The sequence below is a fragment of the Rhinopithecus roxellana genome, chromosome 13 (genome assembly GCF_007565055.1).
Source record: "Rhinopithecus roxellana isolate Shanxi Qingling chromosome 13, ASM756505v1, whole genome shotgun sequence".
In the NCBI taxonomy this organism is placed as follows: Eukaryota; Metazoa; Chordata; class Mammalia; order Primates; family Cercopithecidae; genus Rhinopithecus; species Rhinopithecus roxellana.
This window is the reverse complement of record NC_044561.1, coordinates 85112162-85132064: the sequence shown is the minus strand read 5'-3', so window position 1 is coordinate 85132064 and position 19903 is coordinate 85112162. Positions and strand designations below refer to the sequence as shown.

Sequence of the window (19903 nt, the reverse complement as noted above, 5' to 3'; positions counted from 1 at the left end):
ACTCCATGGATGGGAATCCCGCGCCTCTGAAGCTGCCCAACGAGGCGGTCTCCTGGTGGCACCTGCTCCGCCAAAGGAGCAATGAGGGACTGCGTTTAGATGAAGCCGGTATTGAGCAAAGCTTCTGGATCAGTCAGGCGCTCAGAAGGGACGTCTGTGGGAGAGGGGTCAGACTGTACTCAGACGCCGCCCGGGGTGAGGTTGGTACTGAACTGGCTGAAGCGTGGAACCCCTACCCTCCACCCTCGTAAGGTGCCGGGGCCAGTTTGGGCCGGGACTCCTAGAATTTGAATTGGGGGTGGTCTAACGCTGTCGCCTGCGGGGTGTGCAGGAGGCCCCTAGGGAAGCCAAGTGTCCGCAGAGTCGGGGCGCCGCTCTATGCTCGGCTCTCGATTGCTCGCGCCTGGCAGCGGCGGGCGGCGCACGCGACGGCTGGGGCTCTGCGCTCGAGGGGTCGAGCCTGGGCCGAACCGGCGGCGGCGCGCACTCTGCGGAGGCCTCTGCGCCTCGGGCGAGCGGGTGAGAGAGGCCGCGGCGGCCAGCGCGGGGATGTCGAGGAGCTCGAAGGTGGTGTTGGGCCTCTCGATGCTGCTGACGGCGGCCACTGTGGCCGGCGTACATGTGAAGCAGCAGTGGGACCAGCAGGTCGGTGTCACGTGACCGTCTCATCCGGGCCCGCGCGCGGCGGCGACCTGGGGCCTCTCGTGGTCTCTGCCGGTTCGGTTCCTCAGTTCGTCCTCGTGTCTTTTCCCCGCGGTGGCGCCCCTGCACCCCACGCGTTTGTGGCTGCAGCCGGTGGCCGCCCTGCTGGGTTCCGGGCGCTGCAGCTCCCGGCGTGCGTGTGCAACCTGGAGGTTCAGGAAGACCCGGCCGCCGGGCTTAGTGCCTTGGGAGCCCCGCGCTGAAGTGGCCTTGCTCCGCACTCGCACGGCACGCACGCTTTTGGGGTGCACAGAGGCTCTGTTTTCAAGTCACAGTTGGCCCGCAGGGTGCGGACCTTTCCATGTGTCACTTGGGCCGCTAGAAAATAGAAGGCAGGGAAGGAGTTTCTTGGGTGCATTCTGCAAGTTACCAGCCTCTCTCCTGGCCCAAGGTTGGGGCTAAAGCGTAATGTGTTTTAAGTGCTTCTGATTTTATCCTATGGTAAGGGAGCCCCCCTCCCCATACTCGTTCTCCATGCCTTTGACCAAGATAATTTGGTGAGATATTTGAACTTCTCTTTTAAATGAACAGTTTGCTGTGGAAACTGGAATCTGGGAACGACAGAGATAACAGCCTCCAGATTTTTTTTTTGGTACTTTTATTTCAGGGAATATCCGTGACCTGCTGATCAGCAGTGACTGACCATCTATTCTTTTCTCTCAGTTCATATTTTCTTTCTTATTCAAGTTGGCAGACCTTTAATGGCTGATTACTGTGTGGAAGCTACCTCACTAAGCACCTTGGGAATACGAAGATGAGGAAACTCCACTCTTCCAGAGTCTATCAGTGATTCCCAACCGTGCTGAGAACGGGGAATTGGGTCGTTGGTGAATTTTCAGAGAACAACTTGGCAGTGATTGGGGTTGAACCTAGTTCACCAAGGTTGAAAATAATGGACAGGATGAATCAAGAGTAAACAGTCTTTTCTTGATTTGCCTACCTAGAGCTTTGGACTGTGCTGTGTGCTTGATATACAGAGATGAAGCGGATGACGTCTTTGTTCCTGGTGTTCACAGACTGTGGAAATTAGAAGAGAGGAAGCATGTGATGATACAAGAATTTTGACGAGGAGGATGGGGATGAGATGACTTAATGAAAGGGCTCAGGAGAGATCAGAGATTTGGGATTAAAATGTGCTCCTAAGGGGCTAGCTTTTGGAATAGAGGCAGAAGACTTCCGCCTCTTAGAAGGAAAACTAAAAGATGTTGATCCTGGGAAAACTTGAGATGGCGTAAAATTTAGTATGACAGATGTTGTTCTGACGTCAGTGAAGTGATTTTTGCAGGGTTTGGGTAGAGATGGATTAGAGCTTGGCTTTGGACCCTAGCTAAACATCAGATGTTCCCGGAAAGTTTTTACAGTGTGACTAAGGTTTGGTCCCCACCCCAGACCGTTTAAACCAGAATCTCTTGGGGATGGGGAGCTGGTTCAGCAATGTTTTAAAAGCAACCCAGAGAATTTTAACACAGGTCTAAGAACCATTGTGTTACAGAGTGGAAAAGTGGTTATTTGGAAGTTAGCGATGAAGAAAATGTTGACCAGGTTGAAAAGGTTGACCAGAATAACGTGTGTGTGTGTGTGTTTCTTTTTTTTCCTTTTACGTCTGGTTCTTCATTAGGGGCTTACATTGTATTAACAGCAGTGGGAAAGAGTAGGACAAATGATTTCGCACGTTGATGATGTGTCAGAAGATTCAAGGAAGCAAGAAATTAAATAATGAATGTTGTTTCCTGACCGTCTACCACATACCAGGCAGTGTATTAAGCACTTTACGTATATCATCTTTAATCCTCACAGGAACCTAGCAAAAATTAAGCAGTGCTACATGAGGAGCTAGAGTTCTAGGTGTTAGGGTTGGAAGAATAAAGAGGTCTTTAGTGGTTAGAAAGGTAGTTCAGTGAGGGTCACAGGAAGGATGTATGAGGCAATCAGCATAGACCTTGAAGCCTAGAAGATAGCAAATGATGGGATGGAGAGCCAGATCATAAGCACATATGACACCTCTGAGAAGGAAGGGTAGGATCTGGGAGGCAGGTGTGGAAAGAATGATTCTGGTAAATGGTGTGGGCTTGGGAGGGTGGGTATTGGTGTGTCATGGTGTAAGAAGCACAGGACAGGAAGACCTGCGGTCCAGGGAGTGGAATAAGCACCTCCATTTTTGTCTCAGTGGGGATCTTGCCCAGGGTGCATGGTTCAAGACAGTTGGGTTTCAGTTGAGTTACATCAATCCTGAGACTCCTTCAAATCCCTCATAATGAAGCTGTAGACCTGGAGGAGGTCCAGCAAGTAGGTTTTATATTAGGTGAGTTTTAAAACTAGGTAAAATAATTTGGAAAAAACCCCACAAACATATGCAGGCCCTGGGCCCCACTCCCATTAATTCTACTCTATACAGCCACTATTAAAAACTGTTTATTGGCCAGGCATGGTAGCAGCACTTTGGGAGGCTGAGGCAGGCAGATCATTTGAGGTCAGGAGTTCGAGACCAGCCTGGCCAACGTGGTAAAACCCCGTCTCTACTAAAAATACAAGAAAGTTAGCCAGGCCTGGTGGCGCACGCCTGTAATCTCAGCTACTGGGGAGGCTAAGGCACAAGAATCACTTGAACTCAGAAGGTGGAGATTACAGTGAGCCAAGATCATGCCATTGTACTCCAGCCTGGGCCACAGCAAGACTCCTCAAAAAACAAACAAACAAAAAACCTATTTATTTATTTGTTTAGAAATGGGGGCTTGTTCTGTCACCCAAGTGGGAGTGGAGTGGTGCAATCTCAGCTCTCTGCAGTCTGTGCCTCCAGGCTCAGGTGATCCTATCACATCAGCCTCAGGAGTAGCTGGGACCACAGGCACACACCACCACTCCCTGCAATTTTGTTTTTTTTGTTGTATTTTTGCTAGAGACAGGATTTTGCCATGTTGCCCAGGATGGTCTAGAATTTCTGAGCTCAAGCAGTCTGCCTGCCTTGGCCTAAGATTACAGGAGTGCTGGGATTACAGGAGTGAGCCACCACGCCTGGCCTAAAACCTGTAGAGTATTTTGTGAGCAATAAACTATAAAATGTTAGTTATTAGTAATGACTAAATTGATGTTTTTAAAAGTCTCATCTTGGGTGCCAGGTCCATGTTCTGAAATGCTGTGGTTTTTTAGTGCTTACTAAGGTAACTACCATTGATGAGCATTTATTTTTTCCTCTGGTAGTAGCATTCTTCTTTTTCTTCTTTCTGTGTTATATAATTAATTAATAATTCTGCATGATTTTTACATTTTTAACTTTACATGCTAGAAGCCAAGTTCAGATTTTAGTAATCTGCATTTTTTTCTCTTGATGTTTGTTGTTCAGCTAGGATATAGTAACTCGCCAAGTTTTTAAAGCATTACATATCAATTAAAGTTTAAAAATTTAACATTGGCCGGGCGCGGTGGCTCATGCCTGTAATCCAGCACTTCGGGAGGCTGAGGCAGGTGGATTACTTGAGATCAGGAGTGCAAGACCAGCTTGGCTGACGTGGCGAAACCCTGTCTCTACTAAAAATGCAAAAATTAGCTGGTCATGGTGGTGCACGCCTGTAGTCTCAGCTATTTGGTAGGCTGAGGCCGGAGAATCACTTGAACCCAGGAGGTGGACGTTGGTGGTGAGCTGAGTTCACACCACTGCACTCCAGCCTGGTTGACAGAGGGAGACTCTTGTCTCAAAAAATAAATTAAAAAAAAAATTTAACATGGTGCCAGTTTTTTTTTGGTTTTTTTTTTTTTGTTATTTCCCATTACATTTTCTGTACTAAATGCTCAGGAATTTCTAAAAGTATGATAAGAAATCATTTCAGTAATAACATTTAGCACACTACCAAATTTATTTGATCGTTTATTACATTTTACATTTGTACAGAAAATTAAAATAGTAACTGGGTATTTGGAATCTGAAAGTTTTAAGTGTATTTTGGTAACGCTGTTATTTGGATTTGAATGGCACAAGGATGGGGACCACCTGTTCGGGATGTTACTGAAATCTGTTTCTTACGTTTTTAGAGGCTTCGTGACGGAGTTATCAGAGACATTGAGAGGCAAATTCGGAAAAAAGAAAACATTCGTCTTTTGGGAGAACAGATTATTTTGACTGAGCAACTTGAAGCAGAAAGAGAGAAGATGTTACTGGCAAAAGGATCTCAAAAATCATGACTTGAATGTGAAGTATCTATTGGACAGACAACACGAGTTTGTGTTTGTGTTGATGGAGAGTACTTTAGTAGTATCTTCATATTTTTTCTGGTCACTGTCCTTTTACACTTGATCAAATAAAGGACAGTGGATCATATATTGTAAATTACTGCTTTCAGAGTCCCTTATATCTGAATAAAGGAGTGTGGGCAGACACTCTTTGGAAGAGTCTCTGTCTGTGTGATCCTGGTAGAAGCCCTGTTAAGGTCACTGTCCAGAGCTTAGGGTTGTTACTGTGAACCACTGCTGAGCTTGTGAGAAGGAAGGGATGGATAGTAGCATCCACCTGAGTAGTCTAATCAGTCGGCATGATGACGAAGCCACGAGAACATCGACCTCAGAAGGACTGGAGGAAGGTGAAGTGGAGGGAGAGACGCTCCTGATTGTCGAATCCGAGGACCAGGCATCAGTGGACTTATCACACGACCAGAGTGGGGATTCCCTCAACAGCGATGAAGGAGACGTGTCGTGGATGGAGGAGCAGCTGTCCTACTTCTGTGACAAGTGCCAAAAATGGATACCAGCCAGTAAGGAGCTTCTCAATCCCTTTGATTTGTCAATTCCTGTGTGAAGGTTTGTTTTTCCAACCTGTGAAAGAAGCGTGAATGTGTAAAAGAGACCTAAATAAAAAGATAATTATATTTATTCCTAATCGATCAGGTATAAATTTATATAAAACATAGGCACGTTTGTACTAATGAAACTTACTGTCAACCTCTATCACATTGTTAAATTAACACTTTTGATGGTAACTCAATAAAATTGAGAAAATTGGAAATCCTGTGTTACTTAAAGAATTAGCCATGTTTTTCTGACAAGATCATAGAGATTTAGGGCCAGTTCCAGTCCCAGTGTTGAATTCATGTTCAAGTTTATAAAAATTACTTTGTTAATATTTAACTTATGTGGAGAACTCCTCTTATTGTATACTGAAAAGAGGTTAGAATTAGCAGATTGAAGGTGTTTTTTGCCCTTTTTCTAGAACCAGTCTTTTTTCCCATTTTCCTTTTTTTTCTGCTGGCAAGAGATACATCATACACACTCCCTGATTGACTCAATCTTGAGATTTTTTTTTTCTTTTTTTTTTTCTGAGGTGGAGTTTTGCTTTTGTTGCCCAGGATGGAGTGCAGTGGAGCGATCTCAGCTCCTGGGTTCAAGTGATTCTCCTGCCTCAGCCTCCCAAGTAGCTGGGATTATAGGCGTTTGCCAGCACACCTGGCAAATTTTTTTTTTTTTTTTTTGAGACAGTGTTTTGCTCTTGTCACCCACACTAGAGTGCAATGGCATGATCTTGGCTCACTGCAACCTCCGCCTCCTAGGTTCAAGTAATTCTTCTGCCTCAGCCTCCCGAGTAGCTGGATTACAGGCATGTGCCACTACGCCCGGCTAATTTTGTATTTTTAGTAGAGATAGGGTTTCTCCATGTTGAGGCTGGTCTTGAACTCCTGAGACCTCAGGTGATCCACCCACCTCGGCCTCCCAACATGTTGGGATTATAGACATCAGCCACTGTGCTCGGCCCTAATCTTGAGATTTTCAATGGCCAGCTTCCTGGTACTTGAGGAGCGTGGCTTGCCAGCCATCACATGGTTTGTACCGAAACAGGATTTTCCCGTTAGGCAAGAGACTAGTAAAGATATACTACTTGAGGAATGCCTTTGTGTAATATAATTTGTAACCAAGTCAGAGAAATACATATATAATTGTGAAGAGGGTCATTTTCTGGCATGTGGAAATGTTTTTCTTAAAATGGGTTCAACTTCAAATTTAGTCACTGTTAACAAATTAATAGTAATATTTTCATGGGAAACGTAGAATTTACTAGTTAGATGGTTTTTGCTTCTGAGCGGTCTCTGCTTATTAATTTCAGGTTCTGCCTGAATTCTCAGTGGCTTTCCCTTTATCCTGTGAGGACAAATTTTAAACTGCCCTTTGTGGTCAGGACCCTGCTAACTAGCTTCTTCGATTTCCACACAACTTTGCAGTTAGGGTGAACTTCTCATTCTTCACAAACAATTCTTATCCTTAGGGCTTTGCACAGTTTTTTTCCTCTGGAATATGCATCTCCACAGCCTCCATTCTCCCTACACACAAAGACACCCCTTTTCACCTGGCCAATTTCTAATCCTAAGCCTCCCACTAATATAGGTTGGGCCCCCCTTTTATTTACCCTCACACTGCCCTGTGGTGCACATCACATTCCACTCCTTTGGTTTTCATGTGTCACAGAGCATCAGCATCACCTGAGGGACTAAGAAATGTAACTCCTAGGCTCTGCTTTAGAAATTGATTAATTTTATCTGGGCTAGAACCAAGCATATTTAGAAAACCAAGAACAACCTGGGTGATTCCAATGCACTGTGAGCATGGAGAACCACTGTGCTGTTGTGATCACCTGTTTTCTATGCAGCCCTCGGGGAAGTGCAAACCTGTGAGAGCAAGCACCATTTTCTGTCTTGGACTTTGTATTCCCAGTTCCTAGCCCAGCGCCTGGTATGCAGAGGGAGCTCAAATTTTTTGAAAGAATGTGTGAAGAGACCTGCCTTTGGGAGTCAGGAATGTGACAGTTGGGAAATCCAGCAATAATACCTGCTTTTCCAGTACCTTTCTCCTAAAAGTTACTGGATCCTACAGATCTTAGTGGGCGTATACTTGGTGTTAGAAATCTTTCTTACTCCCTTCTTTTTCCATATCTTGCAATTGTGGGTTGTCTGAAGAAAATACGACTCGACATAGGAAAGGAAAATCTGGGTGATAAATGGATTAAACCTTTGGGTTACCGCTGCTCTAGATAAACCCGTGATGTGACTTTTTGTTTTTCTCCTAGGTCAGCTGAGGGAACAGCTCAGTTACCTTAAGGGTGATAATTTTTTTAGGTTTACTTGTTCGGATTGCTCAGCAGATGGCAAGGAGCAGTATGAAAGGCTGAAGCTGACATGGCAGCAAGTGAGTAAAAAGCCCTTGCCCGAGTCCATGAGGGTGGTTCTCCCAGGAGTTTGTTGGAATGAATATCTAGAAACTTAGGGATGAGCTTTTGAGTTGTTTGGAGGGGCACTTTTTATTTCACAATGAAATTAGATACCGAATATATGGAGAAGGGAGTGAAAAATACTCGCTGTAATCCCAGCACTTTGGGAGACCGAAACGGGCAGATCACCTGAGGTCAGGACTTCGAGACCAGCCTGGTCAACATGGTGAAACCCCACCTTTATTGAAAATACAAAAATTAACTGGCTAGTGGTGGGCCCCTGTAATCCCAGCTACCTGGGAGGCTGAGGCAGGAGAATCGCTTGAACCTGTGAGGTGGAGGCTGCAGTGAGCCCAGACTGCACCACTGTACTCCAGCTTGAGCGACAAAGTGTGACTCCTTTTCCAAAAAAAAAAAAAAAAAAGGAAGAAAAATATTCACTGCTGACTTGGTGAATTAGGCTTGAGAGGCTTGAGAATCTCATGATTTCATTTATATGTGATACCAAGCTCTGATTATAATTGAAAATGAAATTCTCATTTTCCTGGCAGCCATTTTAAGAACAATAAAACTTTTTTTAAAGTGGAAAGATGGCTACGTTGAAAATAGATTTGGAAGAAGGAAGGTGACTGATTGCAAAAACCAACATAACCCAGCTTTCCTGCATTTGAACTCGGAGATGTTTGAATTTTTGTTTGCTGAAATACTTGTTCATTTTTAACCGTCTGTAATACCAACATGCTAATCTAAGCCAGCTGTATCCTAAACAATAGCTTTTTACTGATCTCCAGGTTGTATTAAATTGTTTTGGTTTTGTTTCTATATCAATAGGTTAATGTATAATATGAATAATAATAAGGTATCAATGTATACTTTTTAGTTCAAAAACCAAATGAAGCCAGACGTGGTGGCTCACATCTGTAATCCCAGCACTTTGGGAGGCGGAGGCGGCCAGATCACCTGAGCTCAGGACACAAGCCTGGGTAACGTGGTGAAACCTCGTCTCTATAAAAAACAGGCCAGGCGAGGTGGCTCATGCCTGTAATCCCAGCACTTTGGGAGGCCGGGTGGGGCGGATCACCTGAGTTCGGGAGTTTGAGACCAGCCTGGCCAACATGGTGAAACTCCGTCTCTACTAAAAATACAAAATTAGTTGGGTGTGGTGGTGCATGCCTGTAATCCCAGCTACTTGGGAAGCTGAGGCAGGAGAATCGCTTGAACCCGGGAGGCTGAGGTTGCCATGAGCCGAGATTGCGCCACGGCACTCCAGCCTGGGCAACAAGAGTGAAAGTCCGTTTCAAAAAAAAACCAAAAAAACAAAACAAAACAAAACAAAAATTAGCCGAGTGTGGTGGTGGTGCACGCCTGTGGTTCCAGCTTCTCAGGAGACTGAGGTGGGAGGGTTGCTTGAGCCTGGGAGGTTGAGGCTGCAATGAGCTGTGATCGAGCCACTGCACTCCAGCCTAGGTGGTGACAGTGAGATCCTGTCTCAAAAAAAAAAAAGAATTATATATTACTCAGTTTTTATGTTCATTCATTCATTCAGCAAATCTATTTATGTATTTACATATTTATCTATTCAGCAAATCTGTTATGAACCAGGTACTGTTCTAGGCCTGAGACTACTGTGGTGAACGAGACAGCTAAGGCCTCTGCCCCAAGACAGCTGACATTCTATGCTTAATTTTGATAATAAACAGATCAACAAGATAATTACCCACAGCACTTTTTACTTTGAAGGAAATAAATAGATTGGTGAGAAAGATTTTAAATTACACCATTTTAGCGACTTATGATGTTCCTTGTAAATTATAGTTGCCTTAGCAGCCTTAGTCTATTATCTTAATTATCAGTGCTTTATTAGGACATCTGATGAAATCTGTCAGTGTTGAATTAGGAAGCCTTTTCTTTGACTTGCCTGAAAAAAAAGTAAGTAGAAAATGAAGAGAAGTTTGTATTGAGGATAGAGCCTTATAAATATTATAACTGGGACATTTTTCTCAAGTATACATGGGATACTGTGTGTAGGCAAGATCTTATTAATAGATTATTGTGATACGTGCACACAGGTAGGTTTGTATTTGTCCTGCAAGTGGTTTCTCATAAAAGCTGTATAATGGAAGAAGAACAAATATATGTAATTTGTTATTTTCAAAAATGTGAGTTTTCTGTAGTGGGTCTTTTTAAAAGAAAAGCTGGCTTTTGCTTATTTTGCTCAGAATATGTAATATTGGCTCACTTTGCATATTTGTTTTTTTTTATTTTTAAATCTTTTTGAGACACGGTCTTGCTCTGTTGCTCAGGCTGGAGTGCAGTGGCATGATCTCAGCTCACTGCAACCTCTGTCTCCCAGGTTCAAGCAGTCCTCCTGCCTCAGCCTGTCTAGTAGCTGGGATTACAGGCACGCGCCACTATGCTTGGCTAATTTTTTGTATTTTTAGTAGAGATGGGGTTTTGCCATGTTAGTCAGGCTGGTCTCGAACTCCTGACCTCAGGTGATCCACCCACCTCGGCCTCCCAAAGTGCTGGGATTACAGGTGTGAGCCACCGTGCCCGGCCACTTTGCATATTTAATTAGACTAACATAACTTGCAAATTATTTTTTCACTTCCAAAAGACATATTGATGGTGGATACTAACCTGGTAGGGTGAAATGATAACTTAGGTTGCATATATCTGGTTCTTAGCAAACAACTGACCAGTATTTCTAGTTGTATCTGAAAAAGCCCATCTCTTGTTGAAGACCTGAAAGAGAATCAGTTGGTCTTGAATAGACTCCATTGATGTAGCCACATTCTTAGTATATTGAAATGTGGGTTTTCTGTCTTTAAATCTTAAACTTTGAAAGATTTACCAAAGAAATATGTAGAAATGTGTGTAACACAAACAGCATTTTGTTTGTATTATAAAATACTTACAGTAAAGAGGTCTGATCTCCTGATTAAAAGGCCCCTTCCTGCCACGCTCCCTTTCTGTGTCCTTTCCTCTTCCTTGGTGACTCCTGTGAATAGCAGTTCCATACAGAGGAGAAACTTTATCAGACACTTGGGAAGAATAGGGAAGGTTTTACATTATTTTCCTGGAGACTCATTCTTACGGCACAAGTAAGGATACCATGATCGATCTTTGCCCATTATTTTTCTGCTGTTCTTCAGCATATACTGAGTACCTGCCAGCTCTGAGCTAGGCCCTGTGGATACATTGGTCCATAAGATCAGCTTCATTACTGATGAGCTTGGTGTGGTAGCATGAGAACAGAAAACTAAACTGGTGTTCATTTTTTTTTTTTTTTTTTTTTTTTTGAGATGAAGTTTCACTCTTGTTGCCCAGGCTAGAATGCAGTGGCTTACTGCAACCTCTGCCTCCTGCATTCAAACGATTCTCCTGCCTCAGCCTCATGAGTAGCTGGAACTACAGGCATGCACCACCATGCCCAGCTAATTTTTGTATTTTTAGTACAGACGGGGTTTCACCATGTTGGCCAGGCTGGTCTTGAACTCCTGACCTCATGTGATTCACCCCCCTCAGCCTCCCAAAGTGCTGGGATTACAGGTGTGAGCCACCATGCCTGGCCTGGGATTCATTCTTTTAGATCATAAATTCCAGGAGATGAGGAAAAACAGGTCCTTTATATGTTAGTTTATAGTTTTCCCAGTAAAGATTAAGTGATAATAGAAAAAGTTATTTTCAAGTAAATATGCAAACTTTAACTTTTTAAAGTCATAAAATGTCTCAATTATACAGAAAAGTCATAGAAATAAAATAACAGATACTTTATCACTGAGATTATCAGCAAATACATGTTTCTGAGATACTCTTCTGAGAGTGGGTAAAGCTTGTTCTATGATTTTCTTAAATTATTTATTGAGCAATAATTATTTTTTAAACTTGTGGTGAAATATGCATAACATATAGTTTACCATTTTTTAATGTACAGTTCAGTGGAATTAAGTACATTCACATTGCTGTGTAATCACCACCACCATCCACCTTCAGAATTTTTTTATCTTTACAAAATGAAAGTCCATGCCCATTAAACTCTAACTTCTTATGAATATTGATTGCTTAAAGGAAGATGTTTGTTGGCTGGTGTAGACCAGATGCAGATATAACTGGAAGACATTTTAAAAAATCTGTTCATGGGGTTAATTGTTTTTTTTTTTTTTTTTTTTTTTTTGAGACGGAGTCTCGCTCTGTCACCCAGGCTGGAGTGCAGTGACCAGATCTCAGCTCACTGCAAGCTCTGCCTCCCGGGTTTACGCCATTCTCCTGCCTCCCGAGTAGCTGGGACTACAGGCGCCACCACCTCGCCCGGCTAGTTTTTTGTATTTTTAGTAGAGACGGGGTTTCACCGTGTTATCCAGATGGTCTCGATCTCCTGACCTCGTGATCCGCCCGTCTCGGCCTCCCAAAGTGCTGGGATTACAGGCTTGAGCCACCGCGCCCGGCCGGGTTAATTGTTTTTAAACTGTCTGCAAGTATTGCAAGTTTAAGAATGGGGGAATTTGAAACTTGGTTAGTGAAGGGTCAGAATTACTGGGCCCCTTTGAGTGGTGTAGATATAGGTCTTTCCGTAAGACTGTTGGGGATTAAATGCTGTGAATACAGATGTTGGGGGAATTAACTGCAATTTACTACACTCCTTACAGATACAGGATGCTCTTTATAGAAATAAGGATTAGGCTGGATGCAGTGGCTCACATCTGTAATTCCAGCACTTTGAGAGACCGAGGCGGGCGGATCACTTGAGGTCAGGAGTTCAAAACCCTGTCTCTACTGAAAATACAAAAATTAGCCAGGAGTGGTGGTGCAAATCTGAGATTCCAGCGCTCGGGAGGCTGAGGCAGGAAAATTGCTTGAACCCAGGAATCGGAGGTTGCAGTGAGCCGAGATCGCACCATCACATTCCAGCCTAGGCATCACAGTGGGACTCCGTCTCAAAAAGACCAAACAAACAAACACACAAAAAATCTATATGAGTATATGGGTATAGATTCAAAGAAAAATGTCTGAAAGGATGGGATTATTTCTTGATAGTGGATTTCAAGTGATTTTTACTTCCTCCTTTTGCTCTTTTCTGTATTACTGAAGTATTTTACAATGAGTATATGTTATTTATATTTCTGGAAAATACCTCCCCATTTGGGGCCATGAATTCCTCATCTGTAAAATAAGAGTAGATTAGATTAGATTAAGAGTTTGCATCCTGAGCTCTGGGGGTGTCTTGGAGCCCTCCGAGAATGGGCTGAGTGGCCGGGCCTTTCAGTTTTCTGTTTCTCCTCTAATGCTGATTTCATTTGAAGGAGGGATTTGACAGGTAAAAATGGCCGAGTCACCGAGTAGATGGCATGTAGCATTATTTTTAGTTCTCAGATTCTGAGAATCTTGTTTTTGCCCTCTAAGAGCTTAGAAAAGTGTATACAAGGGTGATTTTCAAGATACTTGATAAAGGGTAGTGCCATTGATCAGAAAATGCTGGCTGGAGTAGGCACCTGAAGGCCTCCTGCTGTCAGAAGGTAGTCTTTGATTTAGGACTGCACTGTGTAGGGTGCAGATCCTTGGGACAATGCCTGTTTATCAGCTGATTCAGGGGCAGCTCTGTTGTAGCCATCAGTTCAGCCACACAGCCCTGCGTGTGTGGCACCTAAGGATTAAATGCTTAGTTCTGCACATAATTAAGTGGATTAGTGATATCTAACGAAAGTGAAAAAGGAAGTAAATTCTACCCTGGGAATATTGTAAGATACTGTCCTTCCTTTGTTCCCTCTGTTCCCCGCCATTCCTACTCAGAATATAAAACAGAAGAAACTTTTCCCCCCTCAAGATTAACATCCCTAACCGTGCTGTTCTCCCACCTCTTGTTTCAATTGTGTTTCAGGTCGTCATGTTGGCAATGTACAACTTGTCTCTAGAAGGAAGTGGACGTCAAGGTTATTTCAGGTGGAAAGAAGATATCTGCGCTTTTATTGAGAAACATTGGACTTTTTTACTAGGGAATAGGTAATGTGTTTGTAAAAAATCTTATACTTGAAGGAATATGTAAAGAATGAAGTATATAAGATTTGAGACTGCCTAGTGTAGCGTTGTTAGAGATTTATTTTAATATTTTTGAGACAGTCTCCCTCTGTCACCCAGGCTGGAGTGCAGTGGCGCAATCATAGCTCACTGCATCCTCAACTTCCTGGGCTCAAGTAATCCTCCTGCGTCAGCCTCCTGAGAAGCTGGGATTACAGGTGTGCACCAACATGCCTGGCTTATTTATTTATTATTTATTTATTTATTTATTTATTTATTTATTGAGAGTCTTGCTCTATCCCCCAGGCGGGAGTGCAGTGGCGCGATCTCAGCTCCCTGCAACCTCCACCTCCCGGGTTCAAGCGATTCTCCTGCCTTAGCCTCCTGAGTAGCTGGGATTACAGGCACCTGCCACCATGCCTGGTTAATTTTTGTATTTTTAGTAGAGATGGGGTTTCACCATGCTGGCCAGGCTGGTCTTGAATTCCTGACTACAAGTGATCCGTCTGCCTCGGCCTCCCAAAGTGCTGGGATTACAGGCATGAGCCACTGCTCCCGGCCTTATTTTTTAATTTTTTTGTAGAGACGGGGGTCTCATGTTGTCTCAGGCTGGTCTCGAACTCCTGGGCTCAAACAGCTCTCCTGCCTCAGCCTTCCAGAGTGCTAGGATTATGGATGTGAGCCACCGTTTCTGACCTTGTTAGAGATTTAGAGTGTTTACTTGTGGCAATTACAAAGAATTTTTGAATTCCAGAGAATGTTTTTACTTTTTTAAGATTGAAAAAACAAAAAAGAAAACTTGGCCAGGCATGGTGGCTCATGCCTGTAATCCCAGCACTTTGGGAGGCCGAGGCAGATGGATCACCTCTAGTCAGGAGTTCAAGACCAGCCTGGCCAACATGGTGAAACCTCACCTCTACTAAAATACAAAAATTAGCTGGGCATGGTGGTGCATGCCTGTAGTTGCAGCTACTCGTGAGGCTGAGGCAGGAGAATCGCTTGAACCTGGGAGGCGGAGGTTGCAGTGAGCTGAGATGGTGCTACTTTACTCCCGCCTAGGTGACTGCGCGAGACTCCGTCTCAAACAAGCAAACAAGAAAAACCCAAAACACAGCAGTGCCTTCTAGGAAGACAAGAGAGGAAAAATAAGGCAGTTACTGACTGTATGTATTTAGGTTGCCCTTAGTTAATTTTTTTTTTTTGAGACGGAATCTCCTTCTGTCGCCCTGGCTGGAGTGCAGTGGCGCGATCTCGGCTCACTGCAAGCTCTGCCTCCCAGGTTCACGCCATTCTACTGCCTCAGCCTCCCGAGTAGCTGGGACTACAGGCGCCCACCACCATGCCCGGCTAATTTTTTGTATTTTTTGTAGAGACAGGATTTCACCGTGTTAGCCAGGATGCTCTCGATCTCCTGACCTTGTGATCCACCTTCTCAGCCTCCCGAAGTGTTGGGACTACAGGCGTGAGCCACCACGCCTGGTCGTTAATAGAGTTTTGTGTTACTAGTATTTGTTTTGTTAACTCAGTAGACACTTTTTTATATGTTTAACTGTTTTTCATAGTGCCTAGCAAAGTCTGGGCACATCTGCATATGGCTTGTTCATTAGTCACTGTATTTACCATTGTACTTTGAGTTTGCTGCTGTGTGCTCGCCTCAGTGGCTGCTTTGGTTCATTAGACTCGGGGATGCTGATGCACAGACCTTGCGACCGTGTGTTTTCACTAAAGGTCCACGTGGACCTGACAAGACTTTTATTGCTCTTGGGTACTTGTGAGTTTGCTACCACATTGGTGAATTTTTGTTTGAGATTCTGATTGTTAGTTGTTGTCTGAAGTCCTGTGTGAGATTCATGAATCTTACATAATGAGATTAGTTTAGACATGACAAAGTCTCTGACCACTTCAGGTCAGGGCAGGGAGTTCATGCTTTTCCTCACTCGGGACTCACTGCAGCCTCTGTTTCTTCCAACGCTGAGGAATCACAGCTTTGCTTGTGTTACTGAGATGCGGGAGGGCAGTCAGAAGGAGGGTGACCTTCTGCAGGCTGCTGTGAGAAAATGGAATAGACTCCCTACATTTTTACAAAAGGGGTTATTTTGGTTCTTGAGCTATTTAGTGGTGCTAAGAAAAGAATCGACACTATAACTGGTTCTTTCTCATAAGGAAAGGAAATCTGTTGTTTTAGTTTAATGATATAGCACTATTTATGGAACTTAATGCACCCCATTTATAAGGGATAAGAAAGGGAAAAAACTGATAAAATTGGATCTTGGAAGGTTTTCATGATCTTCGAGTGCTGTTCTATTTAGTGAGTTATCTCCTGGAAGAAATTGGATTTAGATTGCCTGTTTTTAAGGATATTGCTGGAGTTTAACAGAAGTTGTTTAGTTGCTTCATTTGTTCATTTCTAGAGCATGTTTTGAGAGGAATCAGCTGAGCCTTATTTCTTTGTAACATGCCAATGAAAGGCATTAATTACTCTCCAATTTCTGTATAGCGTAACTGTTATCTAGTGTGTTGGCCATATTGGTATATCACCGGATTTATTAATTTGATCTTCCTATTTAAATCAAGTCACTTAAAAAAATACATTAATTTTAAAAGAAACTTAACATCATTATGGTAAGTGGGAAACCTATATAAATTGTCATAAATAGAATGTAACAATAAAAAATAAAACTGCTGTTAAATTGTAGCTGGATCCCATGGCATATAATGGCAAGCCATGGCTTTCTTTTCCAGTCAAAAAGGGAGGCTACAAGTGTTAATGAGAATTTAAAGCAGTAAACTTCTCTTGATCTAACCAGAAGAAGCAAAAGAGAATTAGAAATCACTCTATGATTCTTGCCACCTGGTTTCATGCTGTAGTGCTACTCTTCACTTTGGGAACTCCACTTGAAACATCAGTGATTGGAAAATCCCCTGAAGCCACTACCCCTGGGTAGTTACCACTTGCTCAGATATCTCTGTGTATGTTAACAAGATAACCATACCCCAGAGAAGCTGTTTATAAAGAGCATTTGTGTTTAAGGTACACTTTTTTTCATAGCTACTAAAGATTTTCATTCTGTTATCCATAGGACATACTTTATTTATTTATGTATTTACTTACTTATTTTTTTGAGATGGAGTCCTGTTCTGTCGTCCAGGCTGGAGTGCAGTGGCGCGATCTCAGCTCACTGCAACCTCCACCTCCCAGGTTCAAGCAATTCTCCCGTCTCAGCCTGCGGAGTAGCTGGGACAACAGGCACACCCGGCCATGGCCGACTAATTTTTGTATTTTTAGTAGGGACAGGGTTTCACCATATTGGTCAGGCTGGTCTTGAACTCCTGACCTCAGGTAATCCACCCGCCTGCCACCCAAAGTGCTGAGATTACAGGCATGAACTACTGCACCTGGCCAAGACATACTTTAAATTCTTAAAACTTGTAACCATTTCCTATTTGTCACAAGATCGAGAAGAATAGTATACAGTGTAATGAAGTTCTAAATTTTCTTTCGGATGTTTACAGGTTTCTCTTTTATATCTTTAATATGTTATTAAAGTTTAAATGTAGAAAGGTGTTTTTTTTTTTTTTTTTAGTACTAACCTAAGTAATTTTCTGTACCATTGTAGAAACAAGTTAGTATATGAAAACTTAATTATTACTAAATAATTGCCTAATATTAGTTCATTTAATCTGCTTTTAGTCCTAGCCTTGAATTCTTTCAGAAGGTATAGTTTTGATTAGTGAAGAATAGCTTGAATATTTTCTTCTATTACCATATTTTACTGATTTTAAGATACATAATTTTGCAAATTTTGACATCTCTGACAGCTAGATACATCTTAAGGTTACTGATATGTCATAATTTAATTGGTAGTTAGCTCCTATTTGTACATAAAATGGTGTATCTTAAAGTTAATGGATCTTAGAATTGATGAAATATGATAGAACGCATTCGTAGTATCTATACTTCAATCAACTTTATGAGGAGGATTCTGGGAAGGTGGCAGATATGAAGCATCTACCTTCCTGTCTAGACAGCAGTTGCGCTGGCAGAATCAGACTGATGGAACTATTTTGGAACTCTGGAGTCTAATAAAGGCTGGCAGTTTCCAAGGGAAGGCATAGACAGTAGATTGTGGTTAATACCGGTCAATTTTAGTTCTTAATGCAGTAGCAGCTACTCATCCGCCTTCTCCAACCACTAGGGAGAAAGCTGTGTGTGTGTTCCTGGAGTGGCTTACACACAGCTTGTAGCATCCAGGGTGGGCAAAAATAAGCCTGTTTTCCAAATATTGGGTATTTGTGCTCTGATCACTGATTGCTGCTTCTAATCATAGAGGGGCAAAGAGATGGCAGCCATTGTTGTTATAACTCCCCCCATTGCAAAAATGGGTAAAGGAATTTAATAGACATTCCTTCAAAGATATAAAAATGGCCAATGAGCACATCAAAAGCTGCTCAACATCACTAATCATTAGGGAAATACAAATCAAATCTACTAACATGATACCACCTCATGCCTCTTAGGATGACAATTATAAAAAAAAAAAAACAAAATAACAACTGTGGGCGAGAATGTGGAGAAATATGAACTCCTTTGCAGTGTTGGTGGGAATGTAAAATTGTACAATCATTGTGGAAAATGGTCTGGTGTTTCCTCAAATAGTTAAAAATATAATGATCATATAATCAGGCAATTTCACTTCTGGGTATATACTCAAAAGGATTGAAAGCAGGGTCTCAGAGATACTTGTGTCTCCATGTTTTTAGCAGCATTATTCACAATAACTGAGATGTGGAACCAACCCAAGTGTCCATCAGTAGATGAATGGATAAGTAAAATGTGGCATATAGACATAGTAGATATCATTCAGTCTTAAAAAGGAAGGACATTCTGGCACATGCTGCAATGTAGATGAACCCTGAGGACATTATACTATGTGAAACAAACCAATCACAAGAAAACATACTGTGTAATTCCACTTATCTGAGATACTTAGGGTAGTGAAAATCGCAGATACAGAAAGTAGAATGGTGGTTGTCAGCACTTGGTGGGGAGGGTGGAATTGGGAGTTGTTTAACGGATATAGAGTTTCAGTTTTGCCCTATGAAAAGCGTTCTGAAGGTAGATGGTGGTGGTGATTGTGCCATATAAATGTACTTAATACCACTGAACTCTACTCTTAAAAATTAAGATAGTAAATGTTATGTATATTTTACCACAATAATAATTTTGGGGGAAAACTATTTAGGCCATTCATAAGTACTGTGTTTATATATGTCCTGGCAATAAATTTATTCCGTTTCATACAAATATTTTGTTATGTGTCTGTGCTGTGATTTAGCTGGCTCTATTAATTTGCTAATGATGCTGTAACACAAACTGGATGACTTAAACAACAGAAATGTATTCCAGTTCTAGAGGCTGGAAATCTGAAATCCAGGTGTTGATAGGGTTGGTTGCTTTTGAAGGCTGTGAGGGAGAGAATGTTCTATGCCTCTCCCTAGCTTCTGTGCTACAGGCCTTCCTTGGATTGTAGATGACATTCTCCCTGTGTCTTCATGCATCTTCCCTCTCTACACATCTGTCTCTCTGTCCAAGTTTCCCCTTTGTGTAAGGTCACCAGTCATATTGGATTAGTGTTCAACTTAATGAACCTCCTGATCACTGTTTGCACGTAAGGTCACATTCACAAGTACTGGGACTTCAACATCTTTTGGGAGGACACAATTAAATCTGTAACACTGGACAATAACTTTATAAACATTTATGTTATTTCCAGTTTTTGTGTGTTTAAGTTAGCCTTGTGGGGAATTTTCTTGTATATATATCCTTTGCGTTTTTGTGATTAGAAGTAGATTTGTGAGGTCAGAGGATACACACAATTTTGCTGTACATTATGAAAGTAACCTCCAGAAAGTATATGCCTGTTTATAGTCCCACTGTCAATGTACAACTATGCACCATTTTCCACATGCTAAATAACACATTGGTTTTTAAAATCTTTTGAG

General features: G+C 42.4%; 2 protein-coding genes across 2 annotated transcripts in view; both read left to right on the top strand.

The window, feature by feature from the left end:
* The first annotated feature begins 450 nt into the window (after positions 1 to 450).
* LOC104676613 (protein PET117 homolog, mitochondrial) lies at positions 451 to 5695 on the top strand. Its single transcript, XM_010381488.1, has 2 exons — positions 451 to 645; positions 4729 to 5695. Exons 1-2 carry the CDS (start codon positions 550 to 552, stop codon positions 4876 to 4878), a joined length of 246 nt encoding a protein of 81 aa, XP_010379790.1. The 5' UTR covers positions 451 to 549; the 3' UTR covers positions 4879 to 5695.
* The window catches only part of KAT14 (lysine acetyltransferase 14), a 45184-nt gene continuing 30380 nt past the window's right edge, over positions 5100 to 19903 (top strand). Inside the window, exons 1-3 of the mRNA XM_010381487.2 lie at positions 5100 to 5444; positions 7745 to 7863; positions 13764 to 13885. Of these exons, the coding sequence (XP_010379789.2) occupies positions 5186 to 5444; positions 7745 to 7863; positions 13764 to 13885 (500 nt within the window). The 5' untranslated portion in view covers positions 5100 to 5185. The remainder of the gene's footprint in view (positions 5445 to 7744; positions 7864 to 13763; positions 13886 to 19903) is intronic.